Here is a 20,394-nt window from a genome sequence, read left to right as displayed (position 1 = left end):
GTGGTGAAGATGATTCAATTAGGATTAAAATCGGAGCTGCTGAATTTCCTCCCGTCGGATGTGATATAAAAACAAATCGATTATTTTTGTAGTTGTAAACTCAAGTGGATGAAACTACATTTATTAGTGCTTTCATGTCAATTCGGTGAACATATACATTAAATGATCGTGAGGAGAGGATGATGATTTAAACATCGTTTGTTTGAGCCGGTCTGCATTTCCTGATGATAAAACAAACCAATGCTTTTTGTAGTTGTAGTACACCAACATGGATTAAACGTGTGTTTTTTTACCACAATGTTGGGGAAATTAATGGATAAAATGCACGGATTATTATTATTATTATTATTCCCACTCCGACCGGGACACCAGGTCCACCGTTTCCCCGCAGCGAGGCTCCCCCCGTTGACAGTTTACGTGGGCTGGGCTGGGTGCAGTGGTGGACTGGCCATCGGGACGAATCCCGATGGGCCGGTACCGAAGTGGGCCGGTCGGATAAGTCACTAGCACATCCCCCACTCCCCCCGTTGACTAGCGGTACCAAAGTGGGCCGGTCAAGAATCCCGGGATGATTTTTAGTCCCAGTCCACCACTGGCTACATGACCGTATGATCGCCCATTGACGCACCTAATTCCTAAACTTCTAACAGATACAGATACAACATAAACCGATCCTTCAGCCTCATATGAGCTCTCAGACACGTTCAAAATTAAACTGTCATCGCCGTCTGAGCTGGCTGCTGTGTCGTGCGTTTACATGCAGATGCTGGGATCCTGAACGGTGCAGCTGGAGCGCTGTGCCCGCAATGACGTCACACATAATTTGGCGGGACTTGAAGAATCCCCGAGAAGATCCAGAAAATGGTCAACATTGAAGGGCAGATTAATGGTTATCAAAGTACAAATATCCAAAATCAGTTCAGTAACGGTTTCAAGGGGACAATATTTACTCAAATTGATGGGTTTGGATGATGGGGGAAACTCGTGTCACAGGCTCTTTAAGCAAAGTCTTAAGGTTATTAACTTTCAACTGATATTGAATAGCAGCTGAAACTGACTCGATGAATCAATTCACTTTGGAGATATCTGTAACTATGTTGAACCAACAATTCAGGAAATATACACGTATGTTTAAGTCAAGCCTGATGCTGCCTTACACATAAAATGATGATCCCATCTCTTCAACACAGTGAGCTATACGGCTTATTAATCAAACAATACTACATCGGATAGGTACATGGTATTGGCCGGTACCCAAAGGCCAGTAATATGGTGAGACATGCTTAGAGAAATTCAAAGGAAAACCTCTTTGACAGTGCTTCCCGTCCTCTTTCACATGTAAACCCTTAGGTTGAAGTGAGCATTGCTACTTTAGTTTTTTTTTTTATACCTATCATGCAAAATGCACTTTTTGATGTATTTTATACATAAATATGTGTCCCCGGTGTGTCAGGGAACTCACGCAGCGTCAGAAAATAAAACCCTCTCTCTTTTCCTCTGTACCCAAATCTCTAAAAACGGGGGTACAACAGAGCTGATCCAGATTTGCGTCCGATATGATGTAATATCGGAAATGTGGACCCACGGCACTATCAGAAAGTTGCTGTCAGAAACAATGCCCGACTGTTTTGGACGTAATATGGTCGGTGTTTACATTAGCATCGCTAACACTCGGAGCTAACCTGTGCTGGAGAGCATGTGTGTGAAGAAGCAGGAAATAAAAAGGAACTCACCTTGTGGTATAACCGGCAAGAGAGAAAGCCTTTGAGCTCCAGACTGTTTCAGAAACAATCCTTGATAATCCATGATATGGCGTTTCATCACGGCAGTATTTAGTTTAGACAGTAGCTGCCGGGTCTCGCATGAGCTCAGCCCCCTCCTTTTTTTTTTATCAATTTATTTTAATTTTAAAGCTTTATACCCCAAATCAGCACTTTTGAAACAGGAAGTGAAATAGAGGGATATGAGGCATGGCTAGAATGGGTGATCTGTTTGGTATTTTGAGCAAAACACTTCATAGACATGTTTTTAATATATTTGTATATATCTGAGACCTATGCAATTGCCTAAAAATAGCATGATAGGTGCACTTTAACATTACAACAATAGTTGTATTGTGGTTAAAATGCCTAACATGCAGCCCAGTGATTAATCAACTTAGTATTTCAGGGCTATTCAAAAGCCCTTTTCTGTTATCTAACATCAACAACCTTAAATATCCAGTTTTCCTTACAGCATCAATTGAGATTCATTCATACTGCATCAGAAACAAGACCTCTGCAGATCTGCATTATATTAAATAGGGCTCCAAACAATGTCATCCCCCCACTGACTTTGAGACCTGGATTGTATAATGAATTCAACTTATTAGACTCCAGTAGATGTCTCATTAGCCGTCTCTCCTTCACTGCATGCATATATTTACTGCCAAGCAACTGTTTGTTTCCTGTTCATTTCTGATTCTGTCAGGAATAGACTCCTATCCTATCAGCTGCTGGATGATACTAATCCCTGGGTGTTCTGATGTGTTATAATTATCCCTTTCAGTCGTTCTATTTGGGGTTAAAACTTGAGAAAAAGGATCAGTTTTATTCTCCTGTCACCTATATTTGATTGCTTATTCATGCTGAAATGAGGCTGTTGCAGTGAACCTGGTGGTTTAATTCAAGATGAATGCTGTGCTCTGCAGAAATATAAACTTCAAGTCCTGCTAAAGTAGATTGTCCTAATCAATGTGACTCTGTTTTTCCATTACTACAAGGCTTACTGGAGCTTTGTAGGAAGAAGTCAATCAGAGTTATTATTCTGGTAAGATCCAGGGAGATACTCAGACAAATACCTCTATTATTTTCAAGTTGCCTTTGTGATCCAAATTGATGATGAAGTGAAGAATGGTTTCCATCAACATGACAGCCCTCAGCAGGTAGAAGCACAGCAAGCCAGCAGCAGATGAAACTTTGATTACAGTTCTTCTCTCGTGTTAAGCTTACAAACCATTACCAAGTCAAAAACTGAAAAAGACCACCCATGCAGAAGGATGGCTGCACTAAACAAAAGCGGAGCCCATTATATTGCCGTATTAGCCAAACTCTCCACAACAAGCTCTATGGCAACCCTTCTGTGTTATTCTCGCTTTTCAGGTTGACTGTATTCATTTCCTGTACAATACACCGTGGGTGCTAATTATCAGACGCTACATCTTCTGTGACGTAAATGTCTCCCAAGCAACATCAAGCCACCAGACCAAAACACATCGCTGCCTCTGGGCTTCATTTAGAATATTTGATCTGGGATATGTATTCAGGTGACTGATTATATAAACCAAAGAACAACCTGTGTTCATAAGTCAAATGTATGTGCAGCTCTGAGCTCCTGGTGATACACAGTTATTCCCCTGACAGTGCTTGTTATGCAAAGCTACTTGGGCCTGTCTGTTTGGAGCAACTAACACACAAACAAAAACTACTGGAGAAATGTTCTGTGACTTTTTATGGGTAATTAGGAAATGTGTTACCTCAATGACTAAATCACTTTTTGTACATCTTTATTTTTGTTGTTGATTTGAACTATTTAGATGAAATAAATATACTCGCAAAGAAAGTAGGATCCATGAATCAACCTCCTATTATCTTTACCTTTTTAATCCCGCTGTCTGATTTAATAATTGGGGAGCTTTAATTTAAATGTCACCTATTATGCAAAATCCACTTTTTCATGTCTTTTATTTACACGTGTCCCCTCTGTGTAAAGAGATTCTGAAAGAGATTTGTCACATTCTTCATGGGCGCAACCCACATACTCAGCTCTGCTGCCCATCCCACACATGCTTGTTCCTCACAAATGTGGTACCCTTGGAAAGGTCAGAAAACAGGCTTTCCAACTGTATAAGATGTATTGCCCAGAAGCATTGTTGCCACAAAGAAATCATCTACCAAACACAAATGTCCTTACTTTTTGTGTGTTATATTGATGAAAAACCGTTTTAAACTTTCAGGGCAATACAACTAAATGCAATGTTTATTTAATAGCATTTCCGAGACTATTCTAAATGAAATGCAACGAATTACATTTAAATCAGCATCATGCAGCTCAGCATTACATTTGATCAGAGCCTGAGGTTATTATAGCTGGCCCTTTAGGCCAATACATGGTCTAAAGAAGGAACACACTGTGAACAGTACATTCTTCCCAGTAAATAATATTCTGGTTATATTTAACAGTAAGAGGAATTGCTTTTGACCTACAGTCAACTTCTCTTGTGAAATTAGTTCCAGCTGTAGAAAAAGATGATCCTTCGTAGTGTTGGACATCAGTGATGCAAGGAAAAACGTTTTCAAGGTTTCAGTGACAGGTTGAGTTTTTAACAATTTTGCATGGATTATTTTTGTCTACAGTATGTGTGATGGAGATATACTATAATTATAGCCAATACAAACCAATCATTTCTGCGGATTACGTAAACCTTTCACATTAAATATACTTTCTTTTTCAGTATCGTTATAAAAAAAGCTGGTGTTTCAGTCACAACCACCTCTGGCTTCATTTGCCTTTTTAGAACAAAATATCTCAATGAGCTCCATGTATTGAAGTATAACACGTTTTGACACTTGTGAAATGAAAGCTTTGGTATCAGGAAGGTTCCCTGAGTTTAAGTATCATAAAGTTATAGGGAGAAAAAAGTTGTTCGCACTCACCATCAGTTTCAATCCTTCTTTTCAACAGTACTTACCATAATAATTTTCATGAAACCAGTTGTGCTGGAGAGGAAAGGTATAAAGATGTAAAAAAAAAAATGATTGAAAAGGACCCATTAGTAAAATATTTCATATTGTTTTATGTTACGAAAAAATTCCTTGGAGGTGCACCTTCTTACGGAGCGTCCACACAGCAGCGTGCGTTGACGCTTGGAGGTGGGCGTATCTGAAGCTTGGGGATTTTTTGCGAGCAACGCGACCAACAACCAATCACATGAATCTCCCGCCCCCGACATACAAAGCAATAGCAATGTTAAAACGAAGTAAACTGGATATAAAATCCCCAAACAGGCGAAAACCTACCAGTTTCACCCACTGTCTCTGCCACCTCCCTCCATGCCTGGTTCCTCCGGTTTGTATCCCGGTAGATGAACAGAGACTGATCATACAGCACCGGGTGATTCACTACCGCTACAATGAATTTCCCCTCAATTTGTTTGAATATGAGGAAATGACCTGCGTAGTCTCTCCCAGCATACACGCGGTTTGATTGGCTATGCGATTGTACTGGCAGATTTGAATAAACGGGATTTCATTGGCTGACGCCTCCGTCGAGGCGTCAAAAGTTAAACATTGCTCAACTTTTGACGCCAGCTACGCCAGCAACGCTCCACGTCGCTTCCCAAAATGCATTTCGGCTAAAAGTGACGTCACCCCATTCAAAGTGAATGGGCAGAAGCGTTGGAAGCTTCAACGCACGCCGCTGTGTGGACGGGCCGTTACGGTGAGACCCTGGTTTACAGCCATGCAAAGCTCTGTTAACATGACTTGGTCTTGTGACAAACTCAACACAAACCTCGGACACTACAACCATCCAGTTCAGGCCTCAGGCTGCCACTCATTGACAATATCGCTGCACACAATTCAACTCTGTGCCAATGGTGATCATTAGATCATAGCTCTGAATCTCCCAACATGGGCTCGTACCCTAATGGAGCTCCATTTGGGCTGCTGAGTGGAGCCCTAATTTCATCAGAAGTGAATGAAACCCAATTGATTATGATGGGAGGGAGCATCAATTAGGCACGGGGCTCGTGGCAGCAGAATACTGATCGCTGTTTGGACGCGAGCCCATCAGCAGGAGCAGATATTAGATGCAGCCAGACACAGACACATTTCCCGAGTGATGTGGGAGTCACATCTCTAAACTGCACCTCAGTCCCGATGCTCACAAACGTGTGTGTTTTAGGGTGATTGATAACACACATTAACACGGATTAAGACCCAGCGTAGCAACAGAGAGTGTATTTGTGTGCTCTGAGGAAAACACAAACCTAATAATGAGGCAGAGCGAGTGCATAAATATCCAACTACTATCATCCACACAGGAGATAAAAGGTGTATACTCAAAATGACAGGCCTAAATGTTTTAGCTAAAAATAAAGTTAGGCTGTAGCAGGAGGGAGAATTCTTATGTTGAGATCCTGCCTTTAAAAACTTGAAAGCTTCTTAAATGAAAGACTTAGCCAGCCAGAATAAATAAATAATGATGTCTAGAAAGCACAATAACATGTTAGTGACTTTAAAGTTAATGTTTGAACAAAGATAAGACTCGGACAAGGAGGTTCATGAGATGAGGAGGCGTCGCATATCACTGTGTGATCTGAGAATAATCACAAATCTTCCCGTGCACGTTCCCTCATCAAACATCTGACAGATTGTGGTCTTCTGCGGCGTGTTCATGATAAAAAATGCTGTTAGATTCAAAGTGGTAGCTGTAGTAATTGGTCACTTAATAAGTCCTTCTTATCTCAGGCAACAATAGAGTTATATGTACACAAGCTCTGTGTGCTTTTGGTTTGCTAGGAATGTGTACATTTTTCCTCTCATGCTGTAACAGCCTTTACATTTACTCTGAGAGTGGCTAACCCCGAGTTGTCATGGTCTGTATGTATATTTTAGTTGGTAGCAAGTAGCTCCATCTGTGTTGCACGCCTGTTCAGCGGCGCAGTACATTTCAGTCCCATGGAGCGATGCACTGTGTACAATGTTGTGTATTTACATGTTCTGCTTCACTACCATCAGGCTCATTACACAAACCCTTCACATCCACTTCTTCTTTGCAAACAAATGCAGAGCTGTGATGAAGTGAACCTTTCCCCTTGTGCACTGCAGATAGTACAGCACAGGCAGTAACGTCACAATGGTGCGACTGTGACCAAATAATGTGTTGTAAAAGACAACAGCTGCAGAAAGAAACCGGAGTCTTGAGAAGATGGGAATCCCTCGTCGAACTGCACATGTTGTCAACTGACAGTAGACTACACTCAAGCTCTCACCAGAAGTAAAAAGAGAGGAAAAACATTAAAAAAATGCTACTTTAACAAGTCTCCTGGGATCTCAGCTGCCTGGCTTCCTGAAGAGGGAACAGCTTGTCCGATCAAAACGCTTTAAAAGAGTCCAACAGAGGCAGCCTGCTGTGCTCACATACGCATTCTGTCCATACAGTACAGCTTTGTGTATTGCTTTGATCGTGTGCAACCATCAGCCTCTGCTGTTTGGATTACGTAAGAAAGCGGGGCAACACGAGGGAGCTCGAACACGTAGAACAACAGTAACTTACTCAGCAGCTGACAGGCAAAGGGAATCTCCAAGGTGTTTACACAACTTTACTTTCCCACAAAACATTTGTTTATCCAGGAAGGCACAATTAAAACAGCCACATATTTAAGTAATGCTTGATTTCACATTCATGCGGCTACACACCATGTTTCTAGCCAGCTAGGGTCTTCATCTGCCCCTGAGGGAACACACATATATATCTTCTCAGGGGAAACCCCCTGGCTATAGGAATAGGGTCCCATCTAGATTCAGTTCAATCGGGTCAGGTAGGATCCCATTGTTTTGCTCCAAGTCAATATGTGTATATGTAATACCAAGTAGATCTAAGCACCATCACATTTGATCATGTGATGTTTCAAGATCTTTGTAAGGCTGTTTGGTAACTTGGGGTGAATCCTAAGGCTTAAAGTACACAGATCAGTATATGAGGCCCTTTTCAGATCAATCGTCTTTTTATGAACAAAACAATTATTTACGCACATAGAGTTTTTAGAGGTATAGGCATCACCCAACCTTCTCTACAATCTGAAATCAGCTATGCCCGCGTTCTGCATGGATTAGCCAGGTGTGCAGTGATGTGAAAGCTGTGAAAATTCTTAAGTGCTTCTTCTCTCTGCACATTCTTGACAGCCCGCTTTCTGTACTGGCAGCATAGTATATATATATAGTATATATACTATATATACTATACTATGCTCTATGGTAACCTCTATCATTTGTTGTACTACTAACTTATTCCCCTTCATCATCTCTCTTGATTATACCAACCACATCATCACAGCTTCAAAAGGTAGCTGCTCTATCAAATGATATCACTTTGGGATTCTGACATGGTGAATGACGATCAGCGGTTCAAGTGGTGTCTCAAAACAAAACTTGCCCCTCAGATTTCTGTGTACCATACTCTGCACTTTCTTCACCAAAACAACTTGCAATCATTTGAGAAAAAGATAAACCGGATACAGAGGTGATGCAACATCACACTGGATGTGGTCTGCCATAGCAGCTCTACACTTCTCGTTGTTGCTCCATATTTGTGGTTTTCTTTCTGCTGTCAGCTGCTGTCGGCTCGTCAATCATTCAGGACTTGAGTTTTGTTACACATTGCATGCAGCTTCTGCAGAGAGAAGGTTTCACTTTCTTTGCACAAACTTACAGCCAAAGCCCTCTGGGGTCTTGGGGTCATTTGCACAAGCTGATTCTGGTACTTAAAGTGAAATTGAATACATGTCATGAATATTGGAGATTGTATGGCTTTAAGGAGCAAATACGCATTTTTCCAACCCTTTTCAGAACGACCTGGCATAAAGCTTGTGCAGATAGCTTTGGTGTCTTGCATTTTAACCACCCTCAAATGTAAACAAACCATCCATTATCGTCCCTGTTTTCGGCTCTTGCTGGGTTCCTCTGTCACATGTGGGGCCACTGATAAGAGCTTCAAAGTCACATTCAACAACAAGGTGATGCTCAAATTTACTAAAGTAAAGCCGCTGCTAAATTCAAATGGTTAATTGACGGAGTTTGCAATACATTATGATTGATTTCACCCTTAACTTATGCATGGGCAGGGACCGTTTACGTGCAATGTCCTCCAGTACTATTAAAGGAATAATTACCAAAGAACAGGAACAAGCGTGGCTAAGCACAACGTTACGCCACCCCATTAATCTATTTGAGCAACAGTGAAGGGATATCTGTGACACAGCTTTAAATCTAACTGTACAGTGATAGATGAGTTCACAAACTCCCAGGATGCATCATTTACAGGCAAACTGCTCTTCAGCAGTTCTACTATCAACACTCTGAACTGTGCTGAGGGAGCAAGTTCTGTTATTCATTTGGTTTATAAAAACATTTATCTGAGAAAGCCATCTTTTTATTGCATTTTCTTTACTGCCAAGTAGTTATATAATAAAATATCTGCTGGCTATTAGATCATTCTTTTTTTTAAATCTTATTTCTCAACAGGGTAAACTGATCAAAAAGCAAGATAAAAGTTCAATATTAATAAGAGAAATATATTCATTATACTCTTAGTTCTCTATTGTTGGAGTGCTGACATGCATCAGTAAGCATTATTTGTGCTTCCAGGAAAGTTTGAAGAAAGGCAGAATTACTGATGCAACCAACCGTAATGCTTTTTATGAGTTTGTGATCCGTAATAAAAAATAATACAAGTAAATATTATTTAATAATTGATTTATCATTGAAAAGTGAATCCTCTATTAAGGTGATTTGCATGCTTACTACCTGATTATAAATGCCAAATAACATACTCAAATGTAATGGACTTGTCAATCAAACTAAATATTATTGTTGTTATTGGTTGTTTGAATAACATGAGCAATAAGTACAATACTGTAAATCTACAACATGCGTTTCCAAATCTAAAATGCTAGCATAGAGTGCAAACATTCCTCCTGTCAAAAACAGAAAAGAAAATGTTACTATGTCACTATAGGGATTTTGGCTGGAGTGCCACTTTCAATTTAAATGAATGCCCAAGCCAACATATTCTGTAAACCTGAGGACAGATTTCAGACGGCATGATGGGAGCTCTCTGCCAGACAAGCTGTCCACACAGTGGGGAGGAACTTCCAGAAGTCTGAATCAAATGTCTCCATCTTTCCTCTCTCTGTCTTGTTCCCATCAGGAGTCCTGACTCCCAGCAGCAGCAGCCATGTGAGAGGAGCTGTCGACAAGCAAAGGATGCCCACGCCCAGCTAAAGCAGAGCCGCCCCCCCATCCATCCCCTCTGCTCCCTCCCTTCTTCACACATGAGGACGAGAAGATGACTATCACCAGCCGGCAGTCCTTCAATGTCCTGACGGTCATCTTCCTCCTGCTGTCCACTGCAGGTCTGTAAAGTTTTCTGTGTGCTTATCTGTCTGGCCTTCAAAAGCTCATATTTATTTTATTACATGGGCCTCCAGACACTAGAGTGTTCTTAGATTATATAGGCATGCTCGAAGCAGCTTCTATAAACGTTGGATGCTCCAAAATGTCACAGTCCTTTACTGAGTGAGCCAGCAGGGCCATGAACTAAATACAGAAAACAACCCTAAAATAAAACAGTTTTAGTAGGAGATAGAAGTTGACAGCTGATGGCCTAAAGTTAAGTCAGAGACACTTAAAGGTAGGGTAGGTCATTCACTTCAGAAACACTTTGTTATATTCCATGGAATGCTCTTTATTGGACAATAAATACATACAAATATTTCATCTCTGGAAGCCGTGGCGCTGTAAAAAGCACGACCAGTTATTTTATCCGGGCCGATGGTCTACCTGCCTGTCAGCCTTCCATCTCGTGCACAAACTTATCTCGTGCCCTCATTGGTCATGTGCACGTTCGTGTGTGTTGGACGAGGGGCTCTGTAAGGAAGGGGCAGATTTTTTCGGCTGCGTACTTTCAAATTCTAGCGCACTCGAGCTGGTTTCTCCAAAATTACCTACCCTACCTTTAACTTAGAAACATTTATTGTCAAAATATAAAGTGTACTTGGCAGGAAAAGCGCTAAACCTCAAGGTGCTGTGTAAATGAGGCCATGCTGCATAAAACTGTGAAGAGAGCACATTATAACCCCAAAAGATAGAAAAGAAAGAACCCAGCCAACACATATCTCTCAGATAACATACATTATGCACAAGGGAAAAGATGCCAACTCCAGTTAAAATGTGACAAGAGGAAGGATGGCGGGGAAAAATCGGCACAAAAGCGAACAGGAGGAGAATTAGCATCAAAGTAAGAAAGGGAATGCTGTTAATGACGAGCTAATCAAAAGAAAAGTCACGCATGTTTTAACTTTACCATAAAAATGCATTTGACAGCCAACAGAGACGGGTGTTATACCTGGATTTCCACCCTTGCCACACCACAGAAAAATAAGTTTGACTATATCTTCTCTGGAATAGAGAAAATCCCTGCCATTGCAATGAATACTGTAAATTAGAAACCACAATGATTTAATACAGCAACGTGACCGTACATCCAACTTCTAACTAAGAAGTGGATTTATTTAAGATTCATTATTTATTTGAATCAAATCACTATTCAATTGTAATTTCTTCTGTTTTGTTGATGAATTCGCCTAAAAAACCATAACGTAAATATTGAAATATGTGAAAAAGTCAGAAAGTTACATAATCAAGTTTGGTTTGACCGACATTAATAACAACTTGAATATATTCAATTGACAATAATATAAAAGAAAGAATAAAAGCATATCACAATAGAGAAGCTAGAATCAGCAGGATTTTTGATTTGTTGATTGATAGGTTGATTGATTGAACACTCTGTTGTCCTATTGGTACGCTGATGGCATGCAGTGTGTTTTAGAAGAAAAACATTTCTTAGTGTGAGTGAAGTCGTAATAAACTTCATGTGTAGGCAGCGACTAGTGTTCAGATGTTTTTATCCGAGTGGTGGAGAGCGAGCCACAGCCAAGCTACGTTGTTAACTGTATCCTAAAGGTGTTAATGAAATTAAGCAGTTGCATGTGTTTACAACTGTATGGTTTCCAGCAGCTGTTGTTCATTTGAGAAGCCAGAGACTTTCCTTGAACTCTTTTATTTTTAAAGCTTTACGTTTTGCGTCATTAGAGGACTTTATGGTCCACTTTCCATGTTGAGCACGTCTGTTTCCTTAATGCCAGTGCTTATACCGACCAACTGCTCACCCCTCCTTCACATGCAAGGAGTTATCGGGTATAAATAACACAGGTTGATTGCAGAAGCATAGTACACTAATCAAAGGGTCAAATAAAGGGTTTTCTCCCAATAAAAAAACACCTTTAACTTTTAATCCTACTGTGTCCTTCAGCCCTCCTCATTTCACCCCCACTAATGCTCCTGGTTGTCACTGGGAAGATGGCTGGCCACACCGAGCTCATTATAATCTAAAAGAGCTCTCTCCTTTCAAATGCTGATCGCTCCCTGTCTGAGATTGCTGAAAGACTTCTATCACCCCGCAGCAGGAGTGGACGTTGAACTAAATCACAGCGACAACACTTCTACTGCCAGATTTTAGGCGGCCCTGATGAAAGGAAACACGAACGATAAAGACAGTCAAACTAATCTGGATGCACTTCACAGGAAACTGATTTTATTTGTGTTTAGACTGAGAATGATCAAGCAAAATTATCATATATATCATCGCAGGACTTGAGCTTTCGCACCCGGAAATTGAATCAGGGTTTCACATTTCTTGCAGCTAAGAAATAAAAAAATATATATGTGCAGTTATTTAATAGCAATGTAACCATTACACAGTCAGGTTGAGTTTATTTTAACTTTAAAAGGGGACCTATCATGCAAAATGCACTTTTTGATGTCTTTTATACATAAATGTGTCCCCGGTGTGTCAGGGAACTCACGCAGCGTCAGAAAATAAAACCCTTTCTCTTTTCCTCCGTACCCAAAAACAACGAGCGGATACAGATTTGCTGCCGATATGACGTAATTTCGGATGGTGGACCCACAGAGAGTTGCTATCAGAACGTAATCTCATCTTTGTTTACATTAGCAAACCTCGCTAACACTCAGAGCTACCCTGTACTGTAGAGCACATTAAAAAGCAGGAAATAAAAAAATGAACTCACCTTGTGATAAACCTGAGAGAGAAAAAGCATTTGAGCTCCATACTGTTTCAGCTATAATCCTTGATGTGGTTTAGAACAGGATGGCGTTTTATCACAGCAGAATTTAACTTTATTTCCGGTAGAATTCTGATCAGGCATTAGCTCCGCCTCCTCTTTTTTTTTTTTTCAAGCTAAGAACCCAACATCCGTGTTTCTCTCACCTCATTCACACCAACGCAACTCCGGTTCAAGCTCCGTGCTAGAGCTTTTCAGGTTCAGAACCGGTTCTTCGGTTTAGCTCCGGCTCTTTTCACACCGCCCAGAGTCATGACGTAACCGTTTGCGTCATGACGTAACCGTTTGCGTCATGACGTAACCGTTTGCGTGCCTGCTTCATAAAGCCAAACCGAGCGGAAACCCCTCACAGCTGACACCGACACCAACAACAATGGCCGATTGTGCTCCAGCTTCCTCTGTACCGCTTCGTAAGACCAGATTCCGAGCAGGTAGCTGGTCTCTTCAGTGGACCACTGCTGCTTGTTAAGTTTCTCCATCGTTGTGTACAAACTGGATAAAACGGCAGCTTTTTGTTGTTGTTCAGGAGTTGATCCCGCCCCTGCCCCCGCCTCGACGTAAGCGTGACGTGTGCTGTGCTTTTGCTCTGGCCGGACAATATTTTGGTGTATGAAACGAACCAGATTCCGGAGCTAAGAGGCTGCTCCGCTGCGGTGTGAACAGGAAAACCTGGTGCTTTTCAAGCTCCAGCGCCGAACCGGCCCTGAAACACCGTTGGTGTGAATGAGGTATAACAGGGCTGCAAAAGAGGGGTTTGAGCAGTATGAGGCATGGCTACAATGGGTGATCTGTTTGGTATTTTAAGCAAAAAACTTCACAGACATGTTTTGTATAGGTATGGCCCTACAATATATGTTTCCAATATAGCATAATAGGTCCACTTTAAAATTGTCCTTCGAAGCATATGTTGTTTACATTTCTGGCTCCCAATGTTAAGGAGTAATTTAGGATCTGGATGTACAAGTGTCATTCAATTCTTGGTCTTTGTTTTAAAGGTTTAAAACAACTGTTAGCTTGTTTTAGATGCTATTTAAGTTTTAAAGTTTTCTATTTCTGATTTGTGGTATATTTTGTGTTAAGCCTGTCTGTTTTTTATTGCTGTTCATATTTCCCTCTTATTGTTCCTTATCTTCGCCAGGATGAAAAAGAAAAACCCGACTGATTAAATCAAAAGTAAATAAAATAAAATAACTAACCAGCAGATTTTATATTAAACTACGCTGCTTACAGGGGCTGGAGCATTCAATCTTGATCTTATTATTAGTAATATAGAGTAAGAGTATACAAACAAATGCTGATACTGATTGTTTTCGAAGGCTTGTGAGTACTTCCGGTTCCACTGTGATGTGCATTTACTATCATCAGCCCCGTAAACTGACACTAATCATATCTGGTTCATTTCTTTGGTCAGATTGGTCATTTATTTTCATCAGATGGAGTCTCAACTGCTGCTAACGTAGATTGTTGATTTCATTTTGCATTATTGGTTGCCAGACTTTATATCAAAAACAATATTGTTATTTTTCCCTCTGAGGCAGCAAGGATGCTTAGATGTTCTTCTCTTCTTAAGCTGCAGGCACTTGAATGCACAGCTAAAAATGAATTTAAAGGAGTATTATTTGTACCGCATATCTGTGGATTCCTTCACAATAAACTTAGATCTACTATTCTTCTGATGTAGAACATTCTGAAACTGGTCTGAAGAGAATCCATCCAGAGGCATGTTTGCATCATAACCTAATGGATCATATTTACTCAATGTTTTTGAGTTGCTGTGTTCCTTTAATAAAACAGATGATGGATCTTTTTATCAGGTTCTGGGTGCTTAAGGCTACAACTCCTATCTGATTATTCCTGCAATTACAATGTGATTTTCTGTTTCTAATCCTACACTTTTATTATAGCATTCAAGTCACATCTTCTCTGAGGCTGAAGAAAAGCATTCAGTACTTTCTAGTTTCGCCGCTGCAGTTTGAAAAGGGAGCCGTTTTTCATCAATAATTCAAATAAAGGGTTGTCATTTTTTCAGGGAAGGGAGGGAAACACTTAAAAGGTCATGAGTCAATTTCAACGTGTGATTGTGTTTTTGTTTCCTGACGTACTGAAATACTTCCTGTCTGTTTTTTTATTTAACATCTTATTGTTTGTCCTTTCACAAATCCACAGCGCTCTCAGCTCATTACCGAGTGTGTGAACCGTACTCCGACAACAAGGGGCGTTACCACTTCGGCTTTCACTGCCCACGCCTCTCAGACAATAACAAGACCTACATGTTCTGCTGCTACCACAACAACACCGCCTTCAAATACTGCTGCAACGAGAGCGAGTTCCAGGTGGTCATGCAGGTCAACCTCACCACCACCTCAGACGGTTACGCACACAAGTAAGTACAAAACAGACACGCTGTCATTTGACCCTTTAACCTCTTTACACACCTGCACCAGCACATGCTCTGGTTCATTAGTCCTATTTTTATTTTCTGGTTCAGTTTAAGATTTATTTGACTATGAAAAACATATTGAAGCCTGGAGAGTAATATGATGAAGAAACATTTATATGTCAATATCTACATAAAGTCCTTTTGTTATAGGCACATAGTAGGACTGTCCCTTTTAGATTGGCTTTTTGTTCAAGTTCTCCTGGTGGACCAAGAGAGGGTGTTTTGCAGTGGCGAGCCGTGACTTTTATACCTAGGCCCTCTGACCCCCCCTTCCCTCGAAAAAAAGAAGAGTTATTACGTCACAGCATATACTTCAGCGGAATATCAAAACAGCGGCCCAGGGTGCAAAACGCACCCACAGCCAAGTAACAATTACAAATGAATTAAGTCGGCACGGCGGCCCACATTGAAAATGACTTAGGCATACCTTTGATGATCAAATCACTTAAACACAAAGTCCATCCTCCTGTCCTTTTGGATGAAGCACTTCATGGCGGGGTCATTCAGCTGATCCTTTGCCACTCCAGTTTATCATTGTAACTCAATCTTGAAAATGACTCGGTTAATAATTTTGCAAACGATGTCATCACTATCATTGAAGTGAGCCATCATGAACGAATTTATGCTAATCATAAATCTATCGATCATAAATCTATCGTTTAGATTTATGATTCGAAAATAATAAAAGTAGGGTAGACATGTGGATATTATCCGGCTGAACAAAACGTGCATTTATCTAACAGGTTCGTTTTCCACAGACCTTATTTCAAGCTATTTTCCAAAACCCTATGGAGAAATCCCGATGCTTTCTGTCGAGGGAGGGAATCCGAGCGCAGTTTACTTCCGGCTTTTAGGACGCGTCACTGCACCACTTGCATAGACCTCACAGCGGGCGGAACTTGTCATAAAGTCCGCGAAAATAAAGCCCGCCCATTTAGGGGGAATATATGATTGGTCAATTGTACTGTCATTTGACATTACTCTCTCGTTGAGTTACTATAGCTGGCCCTCTGTGAATGTACAGAGGGACCAACGAGCTCTCCCGTCTTCACAGTAACTCGCAGAGACGGCATTTAACCCTTCACATTCCAACATAAACTGAACAGGCAGATTCGAAGGATTTATTTATTTGGAAATGTTATTTTAAATACAATTAAATCAAGTTATTTTGGTAAAACTAATGAAAAATTTAACAAAAAATATATAAAACAAATAATATATATTTTTTTTAATGTTTTTTTTTAATGCTTTCAAATATTATTTTTTAGAATATCTTAGGCACTCCCAGAGGGCCTAGAGGGCCCTGACGGCTCGCCACTGGTGTTTTGAAATGCAAATTAAGTTAATAAATAACTTAAAAAACGTTAAACTTCCCTTTTTGATAATGTGACAGCCCTAGATCTAACTATGCACTCACGTATTTTTATTGTGTAACTTTTTACTAAGAACATTTAAGAAATGCATTTGGATCTTCAACAAATACATAATACATGATTATGATGGACAGTCAGGTATGTTGGAAAATAATTAAATCCATGGATGAATAACAACCCAGGCATTGGACTGAATAGCTACTTGAATGCCTTGATTTCCAGAATCAATGAGCAACATTTAAAGTGCTTTATTAATGGGTTTAGTGTTGCTCTATTCACATCAGAAGCTAATCCGTTCTTCTTTGGGCTATGATGAAATTCTCACGAAATTCTATTGATATCACTTTTGTAGTTTTTGAGTTATACTGCAATGATAAAAACAAATGGGACGAAACGCAAGTCTGTATGGCTTGTTAGGGATAATTAGGGGAAAATAGGTTGTGCTGAATCTTGTAGAGTGTTTTGGGATCAGCCTCTAGTGCAGCGTTTCTCAAAGTGTGGGGTGTGATTGGTGGGTCGCGAATTTCTTCTTTTTTTAAAAAATATAAACTTTTTTTTTTTTCCACACTGGTGGAATATCAAAACAACGGCCCGGGGTGCAAAACGCATCAATGAAAGCGACCCTCTACCACACAAAACAACACCTGTAGATAACCCAATTTGTGTTTTTTGAAATTGAAAAGGATATTGCATTGTGTTTGTTACTTTCGTTGCAGTTGTATGTCTTAAGTGTAATTTGGCATGCTTTTATTTTGAAGGCGAGTTTACGCTGTTGACAGTTGTTGTTGCTATGGAAACAAGAAACGTTTCACAGCGGGCGGAACTTGTCATAAAGTCCGCGATAATAAAGCCCACCCATTTAGAGGGAAGATATGATTGGTCAATTGTACTGTCATTTGACATTACTCTCTCGTTCAGTTACTATAGCTGGGCCCTCTGTGAATTCATAGCTGGACGTCCAATCAGCTCCTGTCTTCACAGACTCGCAGAGAGGAGCTTCTTTCATTTAACCCTTCACATTCAAACAGAAACTGAATAGGCAGATTCAAAGGATTTATTTCTTTGGAAATGTTATTTTAAATACAATTTAATCAAGTTATTTTTGGTAAAACTAATGACAAATATTACTAAAAACATATTTAAAAAAAATATATAAAGAAAAATATAATTTTAAACAGACACACACAACAGCGTTGCAGTCGGGAAGAAAAGCAATGAGGAGCGAGAGAGAGAGAGAGAGAGAAGAGAGAGAGAGAGACGAGAGGGAGAGAGAGAGAGACGAGAGACGAGAAGAGAGAGAGATGGGATGAGAGAGAGAGAGAGCGAGAGAGAGAGAGAGAGAGAGAGAGAGAGAGAGAGAGAGAGAGAGAGCGAGCACACCTTTATCTATTTAATAAAGTTGTAAAAAATAAAGTAAGAAATCATTCCAATGTGTACTATAGGACAGTAAAAAGTTTAAAAGGGTAGGGATTAGTCAAATATGCATAAATAAAAAGAAAGAATGCTAACTAGGTAACATAAGATAAGAATAAACAAGTTTAAAGGATTTGTTGTGATCATATTCTAAAGATGTTTGGATTATTGAAAAGTATACAGCTCCCTTTCATCTGAGTGTTGAGAGCTGTATCCATAAATTCATGTTGGGCTCAAAGTAGGGCTGATCGATTATGGCAAAAATCATAATCTCGATTATTTGGGTCAATAATTGATATCACGATTATTAAAAACGATTAACCATTTACTTTGAAAAACATCAATTTATTGAAGAAAATAATTTGAAAAGTATGTTTTTAACACTGAACTTTAAGTATAATTCAACTGAAAACCCTATTTAAAAAATAAATAAAATCGCTTTATTTTGATTATGTTGTTTTCATAATCGTTGCAAGCCAAAATCGTAATTGCGATTAAAATACGATTAATTGAGCAGCCCTAGCTCAAAGTGCACCAGATTGATGCATTTTAACTTCAACATTTAAAAAAAATCTTCCTGGGGGTGCATGCCCCCGGACCCTAGAGGATGTGACGTCCACCACCAAATAAAGCAGGTTAAAATAATTAAATTGCATACATTTTATTTTAGTAAACACTGAAAACGGGTCCCACAGACCCAAACAGCACTCAAAGGTTAAAGGTAGCATATAATAATGTTAAAATGTGCTAAATATATACACTGCAAAAAAACAAAAAAGAGGTGTAAAAGTAGCTCACGACTTGTTTTATTTTTTGAAATAAAAAGGTTGGAGACCCCTGTTATAGAACAGCTTGGCCTACCATTTTATTGGAGCGATGAGGAACAGGTGGGGCTTGAAAAGGCCCACCTGTTCAAAGTGGGGAATGACAGAAAAAGTTTGAGAACCACTGCTCTAGTGGAACAAACAGCTTCAGAGATGACACTTATTCAGATCCGATAAAAACAGCTGGTTATAGTCCGATTGCTCACAAACGCTTCGCTCCCTCGACAGTATCGCACTCATTGACACCGTCTGCCTCTTACTCAGAGGGTTTGTTGACATCGATCCACATACAGAGGCATTCAAACCAGCTCAGAGAAGAGCAGATGCTGAGAGCCGTTGTTGTGTTGGGACGCCTCCACTTGATCTCACACAAAGGCAGGTGTTAAGTGCTGGCTTTTATATTAACGGCCCGTCCACACGGCAGCGTGCGTTGCTTCAACGGAGGTGACGTCAGGCTTTGCCGAACTGCATTGTGGTTCCATCGCTTCGCGTTGCATCCGTTGCTCGCTTCGGAAGTTGAGAAAAGTTCAACTTTTCAAGCGTCGACGGAAGCGCCAGCCAATCAAATCATATGCCAGTACAAGCTCTAGCCAATCAAACCGCATGCTTGTGTGTCCAGGGCGGGAGATTAATGTGATAGGTTGTTGGTCGAGTTTCAGACACGCCCGCCGGCAAGCTTCAACGCACGCCGCTGTGTGGACGGGCCGTAAGGATCACGTCTAGTACAGACACCGGCAAGAATGATTAATAGTGAACCACACTTCACATTTCTTCTTTTCTTTTTTTTTTACAGAGGACACACATACCTGCCGAGATGCTTAATCGTTATTTTCAAAACATCCCAATTTGTGATGGAAAATAAAGTACATCGATCTATCCATCTATCTAGTTGTATGTATGTATGTATATCTATCTATTATATATATATATATATATATATCCATCCATTCATCTAATTGTATATCTATTTATGTACTTGTGTATCTATCTAGTTGTATATCTATGCATAGTTGTTTACCTCTACATAGTTGTATATCTATCCATCTATCTACCTATGTAGTTGTGTATCCATCCATCTAGTTATATATCTATCTATTTATCTATCTTCAATCTAGTTGTATATCTATGTCTTTCTATCTATCTAGCCATCCATCCCTCCATTTATCCACAGATTTAGGAATGAATGACACAGAAAAATGATCCTCTTGTTGTGTGGCAGCTCTCAGCCGTGTGTACTAATGCCCTCCCAGCATGCCTCTGTCTCTGGTGGCTCACACTGCCCTGCAGCAGGTCATGATATTTCATTTAAGCGTCAGATGGCCTGTTATGCCACTCTTTCATCCTGGTTCACTGGGGCAAAGGGACTGCAGGTTTGAT

At 40.2% G+C, this 20,394-nt stretch overlaps 1 protein-coding gene across 2 annotated transcripts in view; it reads left to right on the top strand.

Annotated features, from left to right (window-relative positions):
- The window catches only part of shisal1b (shisa like 1b), a 45,257-nt gene that overhangs the window by 14,002 nt on the left and 10,861 nt on the right, over positions 1-20,394 (top strand). For both annotated transcript variants that reach the window (XM_034218633.1, XM_034218632.1), the window contains exons 2-3: positions 9,970-10,174; positions 15,134-15,350. In XM_034218633.1, the coding sequence (XP_034074524.1) occupies positions 10,108-10,174; positions 15,134-15,350 (284 nt within the window). In that variant the 5' untranslated portion in view covers positions 9,970-10,107. The remainder of the gene's footprint in view (positions 1-9,969; positions 10,175-15,133; positions 15,351-20,394) is intronic.

This window comes from Gymnodraco acuticeps, unplaced genomic scaffold, assembly GCF_902827175.1.
Source record: "Gymnodraco acuticeps unplaced genomic scaffold, fGymAcu1.1, whole genome shotgun sequence".
Taxonomy (NCBI): Eukaryota; Metazoa; Chordata; class Actinopteri; order Perciformes; family Bathydraconidae; genus Gymnodraco; species Gymnodraco acuticeps.
This window is presented reverse-complemented; position numbering and strand designations above follow the sequence as displayed.